The 17244-nt window shown below is 36.5% G+C and overlaps 1 protein-coding gene across 2 annotated transcripts in view; it reads left to right on the top strand.

The window, feature by feature from the left end:
* The window catches only part of PALS1 (protein associated with LIN7 1, MAGUK p55 family member), a 55327-nt gene that overhangs the window by 24194 nt on the left and 13889 nt on the right, over positions 1–17244 (top strand). For both annotated transcript variants that reach the window (XM_057420169.1, XM_057420167.1), the window contains exons 2-3: positions 5776–6281; positions 11611–11819. In XM_057420169.1, coding sequence (XP_057276152.1) covers positions 5915–6281; positions 11611–11819 — 576 coding nt within the window. In that variant the 5' untranslated portion in view covers positions 5776–5914. The remainder of the gene's footprint in view (positions 1–5775; positions 6282–11610; positions 11820–17244) is intronic.

Here is a 17244-nt window from a genome sequence, read left to right as displayed (position 1 = left end):
TTTGAGGGTTTAGCCGTTTTGCTGCTTATGCACATATCTTGCACATTTAAGTGAGCATGGAATGTTAAAACCTCTTGGCATGTCTGAAAGCCCTTTGAAATACATATGAACTGAGTTACTGTGCTTGACAGATTTTATAATGACCTCTGGTTTGAAATTACTAGAAATAAGAGTCAGCTGGATATTAGAGGAAGAGTTCTCTTCTGATACCAAGACTGTGCTAGAACATCTAACTAGAGGAAATCATGTGAAATATTGCAGACTAAAAAAACCAAATCAACCATATCAGAAGTCAGTCTTGAATGTGTTGCAAAACTAGTGTAAATAGAATTCTCTTTTTTATTACACAGTTTTTTGTATCAAGTAGTCATAGATTTTGTAACTTTTACTTGCTTTTGAAAGAAGTCAGACTGCTTCAGTCTGTACCAGGCATTTCATGTACTCTTAAGCTCCATAGGAAATACCTGTGAAGTATTTTCTACCATAAATTCCAGTCTTTAACTTTCATCAGGTAGTGGTGAATTTTATGTTGTGCAACATGGTTTGTGTTGTGTTTTCCTTTCTGCAATTGTCTTCTAAGTCTCTCAGTCTTGCAGGTTCACTGAAATGCTGTTGAAGAAACAAATGATGCTTGAGAGATGATGCAGGGAAAGATGTGAGAATTTTTTTCCTATATTGAGCTCCCATTTTGGGAATTACTAAAGTGTTTTATTTTGCAGTTTTTATGACTTGGGTCTTGCTTGCTTAGAAATCTGAAACACTGAGTAAAATCACCAGAAAACCCACCATTATGTGAGCCATTAATAATACGTAGTATTGTTCTGTAGCATAATTACATGCTCATATCTTGTTAGTAATTCAGATATCAGGAGCCATCTTGTAAGTGATTTTAATCTAATTTTTAATTCACTTCAGCAACCTAGAATTCTTCCAGGTGTTTTAATGAATTTTTTAATATACCATGTCTATCATACTATATGGCTTTCAGATGATCATAAATCCTTTGCACTGCAGCTGATCTTAAATACATATTTCTTGTGTTTGTAATATAATTACAGATGTAGATTGGGTTTTTATGCTCTCAACCATGCCAAAACTAATGAAATTCAACTGCAGGTGAGCACTGAACTCCCTTGCAGTCATTCAGAATTTGCAGTTTTAATGAATTTTAAAAAGGAAACTATCAAGACTAATCATACTTCCAGCACTGAAAGAATTTTAAACAACATCGAAATGTACAACAATGCCTCAGCCTCCAGAAAATGTCATTTTTGCTCTTTGGAAGTGGCTGAAGCAAAACAAATTTAATTTTACTGTACAAAATTTAGTTGCTAAAGCAATTAGGATTGCTATGCACACCAGCCACAGTCCACAGGAAGCAAGTAAAAACTTAAACCACCTTACAGAACTTCTGTTTCTCTCCCTGTCAGTATGTATCTTGTACTGGCATCTCTCACACACCAAGATGATTGTGTTTGTGTATATTTATTCTTTGACAGAGCTTCGGGTGTATGTGCTTTGTTTAGTGTATTTGGAGTGGTTAAAGAGTGTTAGAAGCCTGACATGATTAGGGGTCAATATGATGAATGATGTGTATTGCATTGGGCAGTAGCAGTTTTCCAAGACTGCTGGAGATGAGGATTTGTGATGTCTGAAGCAGACTTGAGACAGCAGAAAGAGCAGTGGAGTTAGGTTTGGAAGGGGTCAACCATTATCAGAAGATCTTTAATCAAAGAGAGTTGTTCCAGCATTCCAGACTTGCAGCATGCCTATACTTTTATGGATTACCAACTAGTTATATCAGGGATGGGGATGGGGGGTGAGGAGCAGATTTTTGTGGATTTGGTTTGGTATTTTAGTAATGTCAAATTTTAGGCTGCCTGATAAGTGGTATTTTGTATTATCTTTTGTATTATCTGAGTGTGATTACTTTGCCTGTACTGTTTATTGACTGCTTCAGAGAAACCTAACTTTCTGCGATGTCAAAATATTTTCTATTTAAAATTTTCCTAAAACTCTTGAATTTTGATGACAGTTTTCTGAATATTGTTGTTAAAGTGTGACTGCAGGACAGCTCTATGTTTTCTGTAACTTTTGTTTGTTTCTTAACTGATTTAGATCTTAAATACTGAAAGTGAGCAGCTACTGTTATAGCCTACTTAAATGTCTTGGTTACTCTGTTCCAAGAAATCTTATGCTCTTTGAATCTTGCATGGAACTTATACTGAAAATGTAAGCAATATTACTAATGGTTGCCTGTTACTAATGTTTACCTCAGACCATATTTTTGTTTCTCTGGCCTATAGTACTTACAGCTAAAGAGATTTAAACCTTTCTCATCCTATATACAGATACATGAGTTTTTCTTGTGCCCTTTTTCTGACTCTTTGTCTTAGGTAGCTAGTATTTTTAAATTTGATGGAGGAAATGTAGCTAATCCTACCTTAAATATTTTTGGTCAGTTAGTAAATACTGGCTATCAGCTTCATTTTCTGATGTGTAGATTCTTCATTAGTGAGTGAGACAGTACTTAGCTTACACATGATTGAGTATTACAGTGGTATCTTTAAAGCTGGTTTTACTCGTGTATCCTCAGGTAGTGTGTTTGACTTCTTTAGTGCTGAGTAAATGGATATTCATCCCCTCAAAATTGTTTTGACACCTGTTAGTTGTACCCTATGGACTGAGGAATGTGAGTTTTCTTTCAGCTTGTCAGAGTTGAAAAAAGATGAATGTAACTTTCAGAAGGTTCAGGTCCTCAGGCAAGCTGTGGCCAGTACAATGTGGATGTGAGAATTTGATTTACCTTCCACCCTCAGCTAAATTAGTGCTCTTTGCAGTTTTATTGTACCCAGTGAGACTTCCTTCATTGGGACTGGTATTTCTGTACAGAGAAGTTGCCTTTACAGAAAGGGAAATGTAACTTTCTGACTATCATTTTGCTAAATTGCTATCTGTTGCTCTCTGAATTTGAGACCATATTTTGATATGGTGCTTTATATAAGCCAGTCTGAATGCTAACTTTGTGATTTTATTATTTGAAAAGCTGTTCAAGTTGGACTCTTAACTGAAAGTTTTAGAGGTGCCAAATAATTATGTAGTACTTGCAGTTGTAGCCCCACTACTGTGCAGCTATTGATGGGCTTTTTTTTTTGTTGCCTGATTTTTTTCTTTTTTTTTTCTCAGTATGGGAATGTTGAGCATTGAAACAACTTTCGTGTATCAGTGCAGCGCAGTTAAGTATCTTTTAAAGGCAAAAAATAATTTTTACTGCCACTGAAATGCTTTAATATTTCCTACGTTGAAGTTTTTGGTGATAACTGCTAGTTGTGGATGGACAGGAAAGAAAGGAAACTGTTGCTGTAGGTAGCTGTGTCCTGCTCCTTATGAAAATGAAAAGCTGTACTTCTTTAGAATTGCAGGCTGGCAGAAACTTGTGTAGGAGTCTCTGTTGGTGCTCCTCCAAAACAGAACTATTGATATTTAATTTTCAGCTTAATTACAACATAAGCATCTTTCCTTTCCTCCTCCAAACACAAACATTTGGTTTAAGAAAGTTGGTTGTGAGGTATTTTTTTGGTCTTGGTGCTTCAAGTGTATAATAAAACTTAAACTAGTGAGAGGAAATACTACAAAATACGTTAATAAAAAGAAACTTGAATTAAGTGTTGGTAATACTGAACACAACTATTTATTGATTTTTTTTTTTTTTTTAATGACCTTTTAATTGGTCTTAGTGAGGATAATGTATCACTGACTTTGATATAGAAAGGCAATGTGGTATAAAACCCATTGTTATATATAAGTAAGTGCTGAGCTGTTACTTTTATCAGGACACTTAAGTTCTTGAGTCTAAATCATCAAGAATGCAAAAACAAATAAGGTGTAAGGAGTGTAGTGGAATGTCACTACTTGACTGTGGAAATTATTGTTCTCTGTCAAATCTACACTTCTGTACCACTCACACAAGGATTTCTACTCTTGTATTTAATTCTTTCTGCTTTAGTACATACCCATAGGAATTACTAAGAGTAGTCCAACCCTTGTTGTAGGACTTTATCCCTACTTCAAATTTTGTCAGTGCAGCTCCAGACTGCTTTATATAGAATAACCTTGGAAGAACTCTATGCCCAATTTGTTGTCTGTGAACCTAGGAAGTGATGTCTACATAAAAATGCCTCAATTTATGAATAATAAATGCAAATACCTTTACTTGAATTTAACTTATTAAACTTCTTCTGAGCTTCTTGTTTATAATAAATTACTCCTGTTTAGTGCTTGTAGGATCATAAGTATGGTTTGTGTTGGACTTTTTAAGAACGAAAGGATAAACTAAAACTGAGTGAGAACTTCCAGAAAACCTCTAATTTGTAAATGTGTGTAGTAAGTGTAGAATCTCCACTGCTTCGATAAGGAAATACAAGAGGCTTGAAGGTTAGTTTGAACAGTAATTCTTCTGTAATCTTGGAGTATCAAGTTTATTAAATGTGTGAAACAAATGTATGAGGGTTCTGTAGTTCTTAGTAGGGGAAAAAGCACTATGTAAATGTGGAGGACAAGTTACACCTTTTGTGACACCTGAGGGCCTTTAAGAAACTCAGCCTTCTCCAAGGGTTTCTTAACCACTTCTTTGCCTCAGTCTTCACTGGCAAATGCTCTGACCCCACCACCCAAGTCTTGGAAGGCAGATGCAGGGACTGTGGGAATGAGGACCTTAGGCCCACTGTAGGAGAGGATCTGGTTCAAGACCATCTTAAGAACCTGAATGTGCACAAGTCCATAGGTCCTGATGAAATCCATCTGTGGGTCCTGAAGGAGCTGGTGAATGAAGTTGCTAAGCCACTGTCCAACATATTTGAAAAATCATGGCAGTCAGGTGAAGTTCCCAACGACTGGAAAAAGGGAAATATAACCCCCATTTTCAAGAAGGGGAAAATGGATGACCAGGGGAATTACAGACCAGTCAGTCTCACCTCTGTGCCTGGCAAAATCTTGGAGCAGATTCTCCTGGATGGCATGCTAAAGCACATGAAAATCAACAATGTGCTTGGTGACAGCCAGCATGGCTTCACTGAGGGGAAATCCTGCCTGACCAGTTTAGTGGCCTTCTATGATGGGGTTGCAGAACTGATGGCCAGGGGCAAAGCAGTCAGTGTCATCTACCTGGACTTGTGCAAAGTGCTCAACACTGTCCTGCACGACATCCTTGTCTCTAAATTGTAGAGGACCTGGAGCTGTTGGAACAAGCACAGAGGAGGGCCACGAGGATGATGGGGGGGCTTGAGCACCTCCTGTATGAAGACAGGCTGAGAAAGTTGGGGCTGTTCAGCCTGGAGAAAAGAAGGCTGCGTGGAGACCTCATAGCAGCCTTCCAGTATCTGCAGGGGGCCTATAAGGATGCTGGGGAAGGACTCTTCATTAGGGACTGTAGTGATAGAACAAGGGGTAACAGGTTCAAACTTAAACAGGGGAAGTTTAGATTAGATACAAGGAGGAAGTTCTTTACTGTGAGGGTGGTGAGGCACTGGAATGGGTTGCCCATGGAAGTTGTAAATGCACTCTGCTTGGTGGTGTTCAAGGCCAGGTTGGACAGAGCCTTGGGTGACATGGTTTAGTGTGAGGTGTCCCTGCCCATGGCAGGGGGTTTGGACCTTGATGATCTTAAGGTCCTTTCCAGCCCTAATTATTCTATGATTCTGTGACCTGGAGAATTGTCTTTGGTGTTGTCTTATTAATGCAGTTATTCACTAACTTCTTTCTAATATCTTTCATTAGAGTCCTGCTAGATGTTTCTTCAGCTGTCTTGTGATGGAAGGGAAATATTTTTGAAGTTATAATGGATTTTATGCAACGTCATAGTGAAAACTGGCCTAATAACAGCATTTCTGTTTGAAGAGAATAATTAAAACCAATCATGACAACTTCTCATATGAATGGACATATCACAGAAGATTCTGACATTGAAGTAAAAAATGTGTATCTTGCATCTCCTGATGAGCCTCAGAAGCACAGAGAAATGGGGGTTGATTGCCCTGGTGATTTGGGCTCCAGGATGATGCCCATGCGGCGGAGCGCTCAACTCGAACGAATTCGACAGCAACAGGAGGACATAAGGCGCAGACGGGAAGAAGAGGGAAAGAAACAAGAACTGGACCTTACTGCTTCTATGAGGCTAAAAAAGCTGGCACAAATTCCTCCTAAAACTGGAATAGATAATCCTATATTTGACACAGAAGAAGGAATTGTTTTGGAGAGTCCTCATTATACTGTGAAGACACTAGGTAGGTAAAATGCAATGAATGGACTAATAGGGAAAATAATTAGTTGATACGATACTAATGTTCTTTTGGGCCACTGAAAACGCAATTTAGCTAATTCATATGCAGGTTTAATGTCTTCTGGTTCTTTGGATTTGGGTGGTTTGAGGGTTTATTTGTTTATTTAGTCAAGCATCAGGCTGTGTGCTTCAGCAAATAGCTTTTCAAAACCGATTCATTGGGGGACCAGTCAAATACACTGTAGATAACTAATGAATTCAGTGGATGTCTTCACTGTCTTTACGCTGGGGAAAGCCATGCAAGTAATACCCAATTGTATTATATTTGATGAAGCACAGACCAGACTAAGCAATTAATAAACACTTACTGTAATTTAAAATCAAAACACAAGGTTTTAATATTTCAGAAACACTCTGGGGATTTCTTCTAACTGTCTTGCATTATCAATTTTTCACCTAATATAATTTACACTCTTAAAGTGTTGACATTGATAGTGAAAATCTGCTTACCTTAACACTTGGACATTGATGAAAATGTAATGTTAGTAGTTTTTAAAGAGAGTGGTTCTGAAATCGTTTGCTTTATAGTTGTCATTATTAGATACTTGATTGTGAAATTCTTTTCTTAGAGGGAACACAAAACAGAAGATGCAAAGATTGATGTCAAACAGTAAAAGTGAAAGGCAAAGAGCTTTAGGAGATGTGGTTAGGCTAGATCATGATAGATCTATATATGCACCAGGGCTTCATAAGCATCTATTTCAATCATAGAAGTCATGACATAATATTGACAGGCATGCAAACATACTACCTCTATTTCCTTGCTGGACAGAATCATAGTAACAATTTGGATCAAGTAGACTTAAGATTCAGAAGGAGGATTTATAATAGTTAAGAACTTCTGTTAAGAGTGGTGCTTTTGTTATACTCACCTGTGATGTTGAGTTGCAAACTTAAAAAATATGTCATAAATGAAATGCTGGGAATCTCTTAACTTACATAATCCATAAAAAATTTCTGTTCAATCATCAGTGTTGTGAAAAACTGAGTCATAATTTTAAATTTAACAAAGTTCTTCTGCAGTAACTTTGCCTCTTCCAAAATTTTCCTCCACTTTTAAGCACATCCTTTTTCCAGTTTCCTGATTAATCATACTGACACTAATGCTGAATTTGAGAAGAATTTTTTTTTTTTTTAAATTCTGAAAGCTGTCCCTGATTAATATTGGGACATGGGATGTTGCCTTACAAGCATATATACACACATGCACACTCACAAAATAATATGGGTTCATAGAGAAGATTTGAGTTCATTATCTCTTCTGCTTTTTTATCCGATACCTGAACTGGAGAGGCCTGATTTTTTGTAAGTTTGCGTATACAACTTTTTGGTCTCTGAGAAACTTGCTAGCCCCTGACTTTGTCCAAAACCTACCCTTATTCAGTCTTTTTTAAAATACTGATTTTAGTTTTGCTTTTTTGTGGTTTGTGTGTGTGTGTTAGTCAGTAGAGCTTCTAAAAATATATGTTTAAAATAGGAATATTGACCTGATTGTCTGTATTTTTAGTTTTGCAAATGTTCCATAAGTTCCAGCATTAAATGTGGCAGATCTTTGCCAAGGCCTTAATCTTTTCATCTTAAAAGGCAGACTAGATTAAGGAGATTGGATTGTATTTATAAAACAGGCCACAAAATAATTTTAAAGAGCATGTTTGTTATAAAAACAGTATATGATTTAGACAGCTGTCTTAATAGAAATAACTTGATTTGCACTTAGAACATGTGCATGTAAATATCTGAGTTTTTCATAGCAGTTTACTCCTATAAAATGCAGAGGTTTTGTTTGCTGCAGTCCATTCAGCTAATTTAGTTAAATGAGTAACTGACACTCTGAACCTTTTCTGGCTACAGTGAACTGGGGTTTTTAGAGGAAAATGTGCCTATTTGTTTGGCTTTGGGTTGGGTTTTGGGGTTTGTTTTTTTAATACTTAGTATTTATAAAAAAAATTTCAGAAACAGTTTTGGGTAAAACAATATTTAGCCCTGTGATTCAAGTAATATGCAGAGTATTAGTGTGCTAATACCAGCACATAGAATTACTCTAGGGATCTGTAAAAAGGTTGGGAATTAAGATCTTAGTGCTGACATGTAATAAATCCAATTATATCTTAAGTTTGCTGTTCATAAATTTTTGTTTGAGATGATAAACAGCAGCTATTTTCTTTTTCTAATCTAACATGTTAGGCTGTGACCATGGGTCCTCCCCTGCAGTTGCATACTTTTGCCCTGCAGTCTTTTGATTAATGTGCATATCTCGCAGTGCTCAGTCACATTCCAGCCATTTCATAGCCTAATGGAAGAAAGGCTGCAACACTACTTGTAAAAGAAGACTTTTTTTAAAAAGTACTTGATTGGTAATTGATCTGCCGTTAAAAAATGGACTTGTTCTGCCAAAGAACCCTGACATTTTTCTGTGAGTAAATGCAGATGTTAGTCTTTTACTGATCTTTTTTCCTCCAGACAACCCTTGCAGTAGGAAATGTCTAGAGATGGAGTCTTTGTTGCTTGGATTTTTTCTTTTTTTAAGACTACCAAAACAAAAAACATGCAACAAAATCTAATCTCCGATTTAGAATTCAGAATCGGGAACCTAGAGAGAACTAGACAGATGTGTATGTGAGTTATTTTTATTAAAAAAGGGACTAGGCAATGGATTACTAGCTTTTGGGGAATGTTTCATGTCACTCCTTTTAAGCATTATTTCTCTTTTAGAACTGTAATGGGTTTGTTTTTTTGGTTGGTTGGTTGGTTTTTTGCTCCATGGGGAGGCATATCATTTGGTATAGGGCTTTTGCATCCAGCACAAAGGATTCAGTATAGAAAGGAATTATGCAGGGAGGAGAGAGTACTGTGATAGTCTGACAGAAAGGGCGACCCAGAAGGAAATAGTAAAGTGCTGAAACAAGAATACATAGAGGCATCTAGGAATAGGACATCTTTTATGCAGAATAAAATGTATTTATGGAATATATTTTAGAATTGCGTGTGCGCATATGGGTATTATGTATTTGAATCCTCTGATATATAAGGGGGGATAGACAAAAAATAATGGAATAAAATAGTTTAGGCATAGGGAGAGTCAGAAGAGGTGAGGTTCTTCTGTAATGCCTTACTGTTTTTTGAATCTGGTAACAGTAACGACTGGTAGAATTTTGAGTTGGTGTGTTTAATTGGGCAGGTATCAGTAGGAACTTTACAGTAACATCTGACTGGTTTACAGTTTTTATTAAATGCTTGAATAGTGCACTTCTCTGACTTGGGAGAATCAGTTGCTGAGGTGCTTTGATAGTGCGCATACTGCCCTAGATCAGAATTTTGCCAGCTGACAGTGTCCTATTTAGCAAATATTCTTGCTTGTAGAGTATTCTTTAGCCTTCTCTCCAAATGGCATTTCCCTCTGTGTGGTAAGCGGTATATTGTGTATACAGTTCTCTAGTGAGACATTGGCTGCCTTAATTAGTGTTGTGAGCTGTACGGGATTTCACCTGTGGAATATCCTGCACAGCCAGAATCTGACCTTTCCATGCAGCTTTTGTACTACTGCACTTAGCTTCCTTGGTAGTTACAGGAAGAAGCCTTTGACCTTCTGTGGGCAGGATGTTTTTGGCATGTGTGGAATGGTTCTGGAAGGGTTGGGTTTGTTTTTTTTATTGTCCTGCAGACAGTACAGAATTAGCTCTGTATTGGTTGTTTCCTTTTATTATACAGAAGACTGACGTGCAAACTCGGAATTGAAAACGTGTAGGTATTCTTTGTCCAAAATGAAAACCATTAAACTTGTTTCAAATGTGTAATTTATTAGGAATTACAGTTTTCATGTGCCCAGTTATCAGCTGTTTTAATCTTGTGCTCGAGTCTAGCATTGTGTTCAGAGTACTGGTGAATTTGAAGTTAAAACTAGGTAAAGGAAATTTCTTACAGAATATAGCCAGGTTAGTAATTGGTGATTAGTAATCCCCTGTGAATTTTCATGTAAAAAGTGCAATTTAGATGATGTCTTGATAGCATTCCTATTTTAATGTCATTCATTTAGCTCATAACTAATAAATGAAGGTTCCTGAATCTTAAAAGTTCTCCACGCTGACATTTTGAGACCAGTAAGGGAGATTGACCTCATTATCAAGTCACAGTTTTAAAATGTGAGAATTTCTTTGTTGTTCATTTTTTTGAAACTATCAGGATTCAAAATTCTAGCTTACTTGAATTTATTAAAACGGAAGATAGCTGACTGGCCTCTTGTGGCTGAAAAGATTTTGTCAGATAATGTGTGAGAATGCATACATTATTTCAGGCTCAAAACATCCACTGTTTTTTTGGCCTGCTTGAGGATTTCTTACCTGAGTTGATTCACATTATAGGTGCAATACATATTCCTTGTTTTAGGTAGTTCCTCAGTACTTGATACTGGAAAGTGACATAGTTTGCAGAAATCCTGATTGGTTCAAAAACATGTTCATTTGACAGTCCTTAAAAAGCATCTATAAAGTATCAGAGTAGTTCTTGAAGCTCAGTAACTTAGTACCTGTGTAGTATTCTGCAAACATGTAGAAACTGATTATTAAAATTCATTAAAATATTTTATAGTCTAAATAGAACTCATAATCTTGTAGGTAAAAGATACAGACCTTCTTCTGGTGCAGATGACTTTCAGAACTGACAGTTGACTTTTTTTTCATGCATACCTTTTTATTTTAATGTGCCAAGCCTGAGCGTAATTTTTTGTTTAAAAATTAGGTGTAGTTTACTTATCAAACACTCATTCTATAACTAAGCAATACTTAGTTATCTGCCATGGCAGATACACATGGAATGATGTATCAAAATTACACTTTGGACTCGATGACCTCTGAAGGGCCCTTCTAACCCACATATTCTATGGTTCTATGAATATAACTGAATGTTCCATGATTAAGATCAGTTTAGTAAAGGAGTTATTTTCATGTGGCAAAATTGTCCCTCTGACATTTAGCTATACATGAACTGCAGTTATTGAATCTTTTATGATTTCTTTTAGAGAAGACCTGCTCCTGCAATAGGAATTTAAATTTAAACAGTATCAGCTTTTTTCTTATGTCTCCTTTTACTAACTTTGTGGTCGTTTTTTGATTCAGGTATGTTCTGCTACTAAAAGTCAGAGTGAACATGCATATGTCGTTGCTGGTTAAAAACAGGAACAGCAAAAAAACTTTTTATAAAAATCTTTATATAAACATTGCTTAACCATGCATCTTGTTAACTCATATCTTATTTGTATTTTGTTATTTCCTACCTAGAAGTGGAAGAACTGTTAACTTCCCTTAAGCATATCCAGCATGTTTTGGTAGACCCTCAGAGCCAAGAGGATATCTCTCTCATTTTACAGCTTGTTCAAAATACTGATTTTCAGAATGCCTTTAAGATACACAATGCTGTTACAGTGCATATGAACAAAGCCAGCCCTCCATATCCTCTCATCTCCAATGCACAAGAACTAGCACAAGAGGTATGTACAGTATGCTTCTCTGTGATACATGTGAAACCTAAAATCATAGCTGTTGTGGAAATATGTACCTGTCAAGCTTGTCTGACATTGAATGGTGAATATGAAACGGTTTATAATAGTCACTGATTGCTGTATCTGGTTTTTCCAGATTTCCAAACTGTAACCAGAACAATATTTTGGGATACAAACTCCCTTTTTAGCATGGGTAGATATGAAACAGAAAAGGTACTATGTTTAAACATAGGAAAAGGGAGTAGTTATGAAAATCTAACTCCTTACCTTTAGTATTCTTTATTCTAAGTATTCAGGAATTGAATTGCAGCTTTCTATGACTTACTTTCCTCTGAGCTGAGCCATGATTCTTAAATTGAGAGGCATCTCTGGAAACACAACCATACTTGAAACAAGCATACTGCTTTAAAGTGCTTTAATACCTTCGTTCAGTGTTAAAATTACTGCTGTGCTGGTCAGCTTGCACTTAAATTTTGTCTGACAGATGACAGCTTTCTTGTAAGATCTGATATGTCTTTTAGAAAGTATTAAAGTATTGTTTTAGAAATTTCCTTGAGGTAGATATTTAACTTTAATCTTTTACAGTTTCAGCCAACTTAACTACTTTCTTTGATGCTTACTTCAGTATAGATGGGCAATACCTGTATACCTACTTTATAAGCAATAGTAGTAATTTACAGAAAACTCACAGCATTGCTGTGAACACAATGAGTTTCTGCATGTGGCTGGGTGCAGCCAAGGCACTCTGAGGGGTTGCTCAGTAACTTTATCTTCATTTTCTGAGGCCGGGTGCACGTATATATTAAAGTGTTCCTACACCTTATATGGGTACACATTTGTTAATACGTTTAAAGTTTAAACTTTGAGCTTGAATACCAGTATCAGTGCATGCATAGCACTGCAGTGTTCAGCAAAGCCAGATTCAGAGGCTGGGTAAATCTTCCTGCATTTAGCACCCCATGAATGAAACTTAGATATTCAAAAACATGCTCTGGTACACCAGTTGGGAGTACCTGCACCAGTACATAGCTATTCTCCAGTTACTCAAAGGTACATCACTCCAGTTACAGTATGCCAGCAAGTTGTTTTTTCTTTCTGTGTTTTTTTTGTGGGTTTTTTTTGTTTGTTTGTATTTTTGTTTGTTTGTTGGGGGGGGGTGGTCTGGTTTTCTTTCTGCCTGAAGCAATTTCTTTTTTCAACAGTTCTTTCCACTCTTCTTCCTTTTTCTAGACTTTAACCTTGTAAGTCAAGGAAAACAGCATTGTAGCAAGCTTGAACTTTTGCAGAAGAAATTACCGATTCTTGAGGGATGTAACTAAATATTATCTACAGGTGCAGTGTGCTGACTAAATTGCAGCTCAGGATTTTCCTGTTTAGGTTTGTCAGCAAGACTGTGACAAAGCCAGGTGGGAGTATTTTACATAGGAGCTTTCCTCTGGCTTTTTATCAGGCTGTAGGGTGCTATAGGATCCTCAGTAGGCTGCTTTGATGTCTGTGAGCCTGAAGGAACCTTTTCATCTAACTTCTGATTGTAAACTATTTTCCCAAACACCCACTTGACACAAGCCTAGCTTGGGATTTTATTCAGATACAAGCCAGAGTTTTTGAATCTTCATTTATAATATAGAAAGTTACAGATAGCTTTCTTAAGAAAGCTGTTTTTTCGCCTTCATGGATATGAAATACTTTCTTATTTGCTGCTTAATACAAATTTTCAAGAAAATATGCCTGGGAAAAATCTACATCTGTTTTCAAATCTTCATGTTCCTCCCCATCTTCCCTATCCCTCACCTTCCCAACACATTCCTCTCTTTCTTTTCCAGGTGATTTGATAAATACTAAAATCAGAGAGTGCTGTAAAGCCATTTTTGTGTCTCTTAGCAATCCATGAAGAAGGTTAAGCATAAAGAAAATATTTCTTTAATCTAAAATTTGTTTTCTTATCACCCAGAAGAGAGGCACTCGTTTTGATTCTTCATCTCCCATCCTTGTCTTGAAATTCCTGAAAAGTCAATATATTGCATATGTCTGTTTCCATTTTCAGATGTAATCTGCTTTCCCAGTGAGTCATCTTTGGGTGTATTTAAGTGACTTGTATTTTGCAATATGTTAAATAGCATCCTGAAACAATTGAGCCAGAAATTCAGGACAAATATTTCTAACTGACAGGAGTGTCTGATGAACACTTTGAAGCCTCCATGCACATCACTCTGTACTTCCTGGTACATCCTGAATACAAGATGCTTGTGCTTATGCTTGTTTTTTTGAGATCCTTTACTCCTTTTGGAAAGGTTACTGTATTTGTTATGGTAGCAGTATGGGAAGAAATAATTTCTGCTTTAGGAAAAGTTGGGTTTGGGGTGAGGTTTTTTTCAGCCTGTCAAAATGTCCGTCTTGCATGCCCAGTTTTTTTCTTGTACTTTGATTTTTGGTTATGTCTCTTTTCCATCCCTAAACATAGGCATGAGAAGCTCCCCCAAAAAACAGTTTACTTATTGTTTATTTACTTCAAGGTCTTTCTAAAAGAATTGCAAATGCCTGGGTTTAAGATACTGGTAACGTCTTGATAAAAGCCACAAGGCATCACAAGAAAGAAAAATAGCAGATACATGCATAACATTAATTTTAAATGGCAAGTAATCTCGTGTGCATATTTCAGTGCACAGGTCATCAGTGACTGTTTAATTCAAACTGGTTTGGAGTGCATGTCCTCATTTAAAGCTACAGACATTTTATTTGAGGTTTTATGGTGTGGAAGAGAACCTGTTCTAGAGCACATGCTTCTGTAGCTCTAGAAGGAAAAGACAGTTTCCAACATAATTTCATATTGCAACGTGGAACATCCTCTTTTTTAAAAAAAAAGGTAAATATTAATATTTAATTAAACTACAGTTATGGAAGTCTGTTTGGGGAGAATTATCATTTGCAATGAAGTTAATTTAAAAAAAAATCTGTTTTCTTTACTCTTTAATCACTTTTTTAAAATGTAGTGTCTTACCAACAGTGTGTTGTGAAAACTTTTTGATTTTGGATTTTTTTAGCCATTAGCAGTCATGACAGTAGAATGGTGCATTTTTATATTCTAGTCTCCCTTAGAAAATTATTAAAACTAGTAGTGTACTGGTGCAGTTAACTTTTCAGGAGTCTGATAACCAGGCACCAGCAGCTGAAGATTTTTCTTACTTTTAAAAAGAAACTTTAATTGACTTTAAAAGGTGGAATGAAGCACCTGAGCTTAAGAAATTTATTTTAGAGAGCTAATCTTCATGTAATGTGGTGTACTCCAAGTCTTAAATAAAAATAGCCAGGAAAGATCAAGTGTAATTAAATTGATTTTTAAGTCCATTTAAAATGGACCAAGATGGGGGAAAGGATTATGGGACCATGGTCTGAATTTTGACCTTGTAAGACTCAAACAGGGGAGATTTAGGTTAAACACAAGGAAGACATTCTTTACTGTGGGTGAGGCACTGGAACTGGTTGCCTAGAGAAGTTCTGAAAGCTCCATCCCTGGCAGTATTCAAGGCCAGGCCAGACAGGGCCTTAAGCAACCTGATCTAGTGTGAGGCATCCCTGCCCATGGCAGGAGTTTTGGAACTAGATGATCTTAAGGTCTTTTCCAGCCCAAACCGTTTTATGATGTTGTGATTGGATGCATCATTCAAGACAGTTTGTAATTTTTGGCCTGTAACAGCGCGTATCAAATACCTTAAAGATGTTCTTGCTGTTAAATATACTTAATAGGCTGAAATTATGTAGGCTATGTTTCTGAAGGTTTCAGACTTGCTACTGTTCACTTCAGCAAGTGCAGGCAATTGAACTACATCATTACTTTGAGAGGATGCACTGGAAGCCTGTCACTTCTGGTATAAATACACTAGAATGTGCTTGTATATTCCCTCTAACAGACCTGCTCACCTGAGAGTAAACGACAAATGATTTTGCAGGTGTGGTTAAATTCTGAGTATTTAGTATCATTTCAGTATGTGCCTCCAAATTGTGCTATGTGTAGTGAAACCAAATTGGTAGCTTTTGGGAAGTTGCTTGAACTGAAGTTTACAAAATTAACAATAAGATCTAGGCTGAAGAGTTAAGAAGATACTATTATTGCTACATATTTAGTATGGATTGCTATGCTGCCTGTAGTGTGTCACTTCTGGAATGACAGCCTGTATTTAAATTTCCTCATCTGATAAAACTGGAATTCATTAACAAAAGGTATAAAGGAATCTGGCATGCAGCAATACTGGTGTAGTAAGTGATGTATATAGCAACCTGATGCTTTCCTAGAGCTTCATTAAATAGGCAAATAATAAATGTGTCTTTCTCTTAGGGGAGGGAGGATGTGATTAAAGTTTTGAATAATCAAATTATTGAAAGCAGAAATTCAACTTGATTAAATGATATTCACTGCATGCAGAGTGACTGGTTGGGCCTGGTTTCTTTCTTTTCCTTTATCAAATCCCCAGTGTTTGACCTTGCATTCAAAAGGTATCTTGCTTGCAGGACTTCTAAGTTGCTTTCTAAATAGGCTTTCTTGTAAAAGGGTCATTCAGATGGAATAAATAAGGATTTAAAATCTTGTAGCTTCTTCAAGAAAAGAAAGTCACTTTAAAGTTAGAGACTGAAAATAAAGCTTTATGAGAGTCTTTTGCATATAAGAATCTCTTCTTTCAACACAGAGGAATATTTGTTAGTGAAATGTATCCTTTACAGTGCTCCGTCTGCTCTATGGCAAAACTCAGGCTAAGCCAGGGATAATAGCTTCCTGACCAATTCAGAGGTATGACTGAAAGTCAGGCCTCTAAGAAGCTGAATTCTTTCTGTTCTCTATGGCTAAGAAATCAGTTTTAAAGAAATAAATAAATCTGGCTTCTTGTTTGACTATTGTAAGCTATACTAGATTTGTTCACCAGGAGGGATGTTCTAGGGATGTCAAAAGGAGGGCTTTTGGAGATTGTGCCAGGTTTATTAGCAAGCACAGGAACTTGTTCCATGTGACACTGTTTGCTTGGCAGCATAAGGGTCTTGCTCCATGGGAACAGTTAACTTAGTGGCTTCTGCTAGGATTTAAAATTTCTTTCATTACTGTTACTCTACCATCCAAGAGTTGTTAGTATTTCTGTAGATAATTCCTTCTAAGATAGAGGCTCTTCAGGCCTTTAGGTATTATTAGAACACAAAAAAAAATGTAATTATTTTCACTTTGGAACATGTGTTTTCTTGATTATATGATGTCACATTATCTCATCCTGAAGAGTAAAAAGCTCTTGGAAAAAGTCTTTTCCATACCACTGGAAGCTGCTGCTTTGGTATGTATAATTTACTCTTGATGTTTCTGGATTCATGTGTGCCTTTGGATTTGTGTGCCTTTGGTCAGATTAGACCAGAGGATAACGACTATGGGAAGGAT

Source organism: Pezoporus wallicus, unplaced genomic scaffold, assembly GCF_028554395.1.
Source record: "Pezoporus wallicus isolate ANWC-B61680 ecotype Strahan unplaced genomic scaffold, APGP_CSIRO_Pwel_v1 contig_5418, whole genome shotgun sequence".
NCBI classification, from domain to species: Eukaryota; Metazoa; Chordata; class Aves; order Psittaciformes; family Psittacidae; genus Pezoporus; species Pezoporus wallicus.
This window is presented reverse-complemented; position numbering and strand designations above follow the sequence as displayed.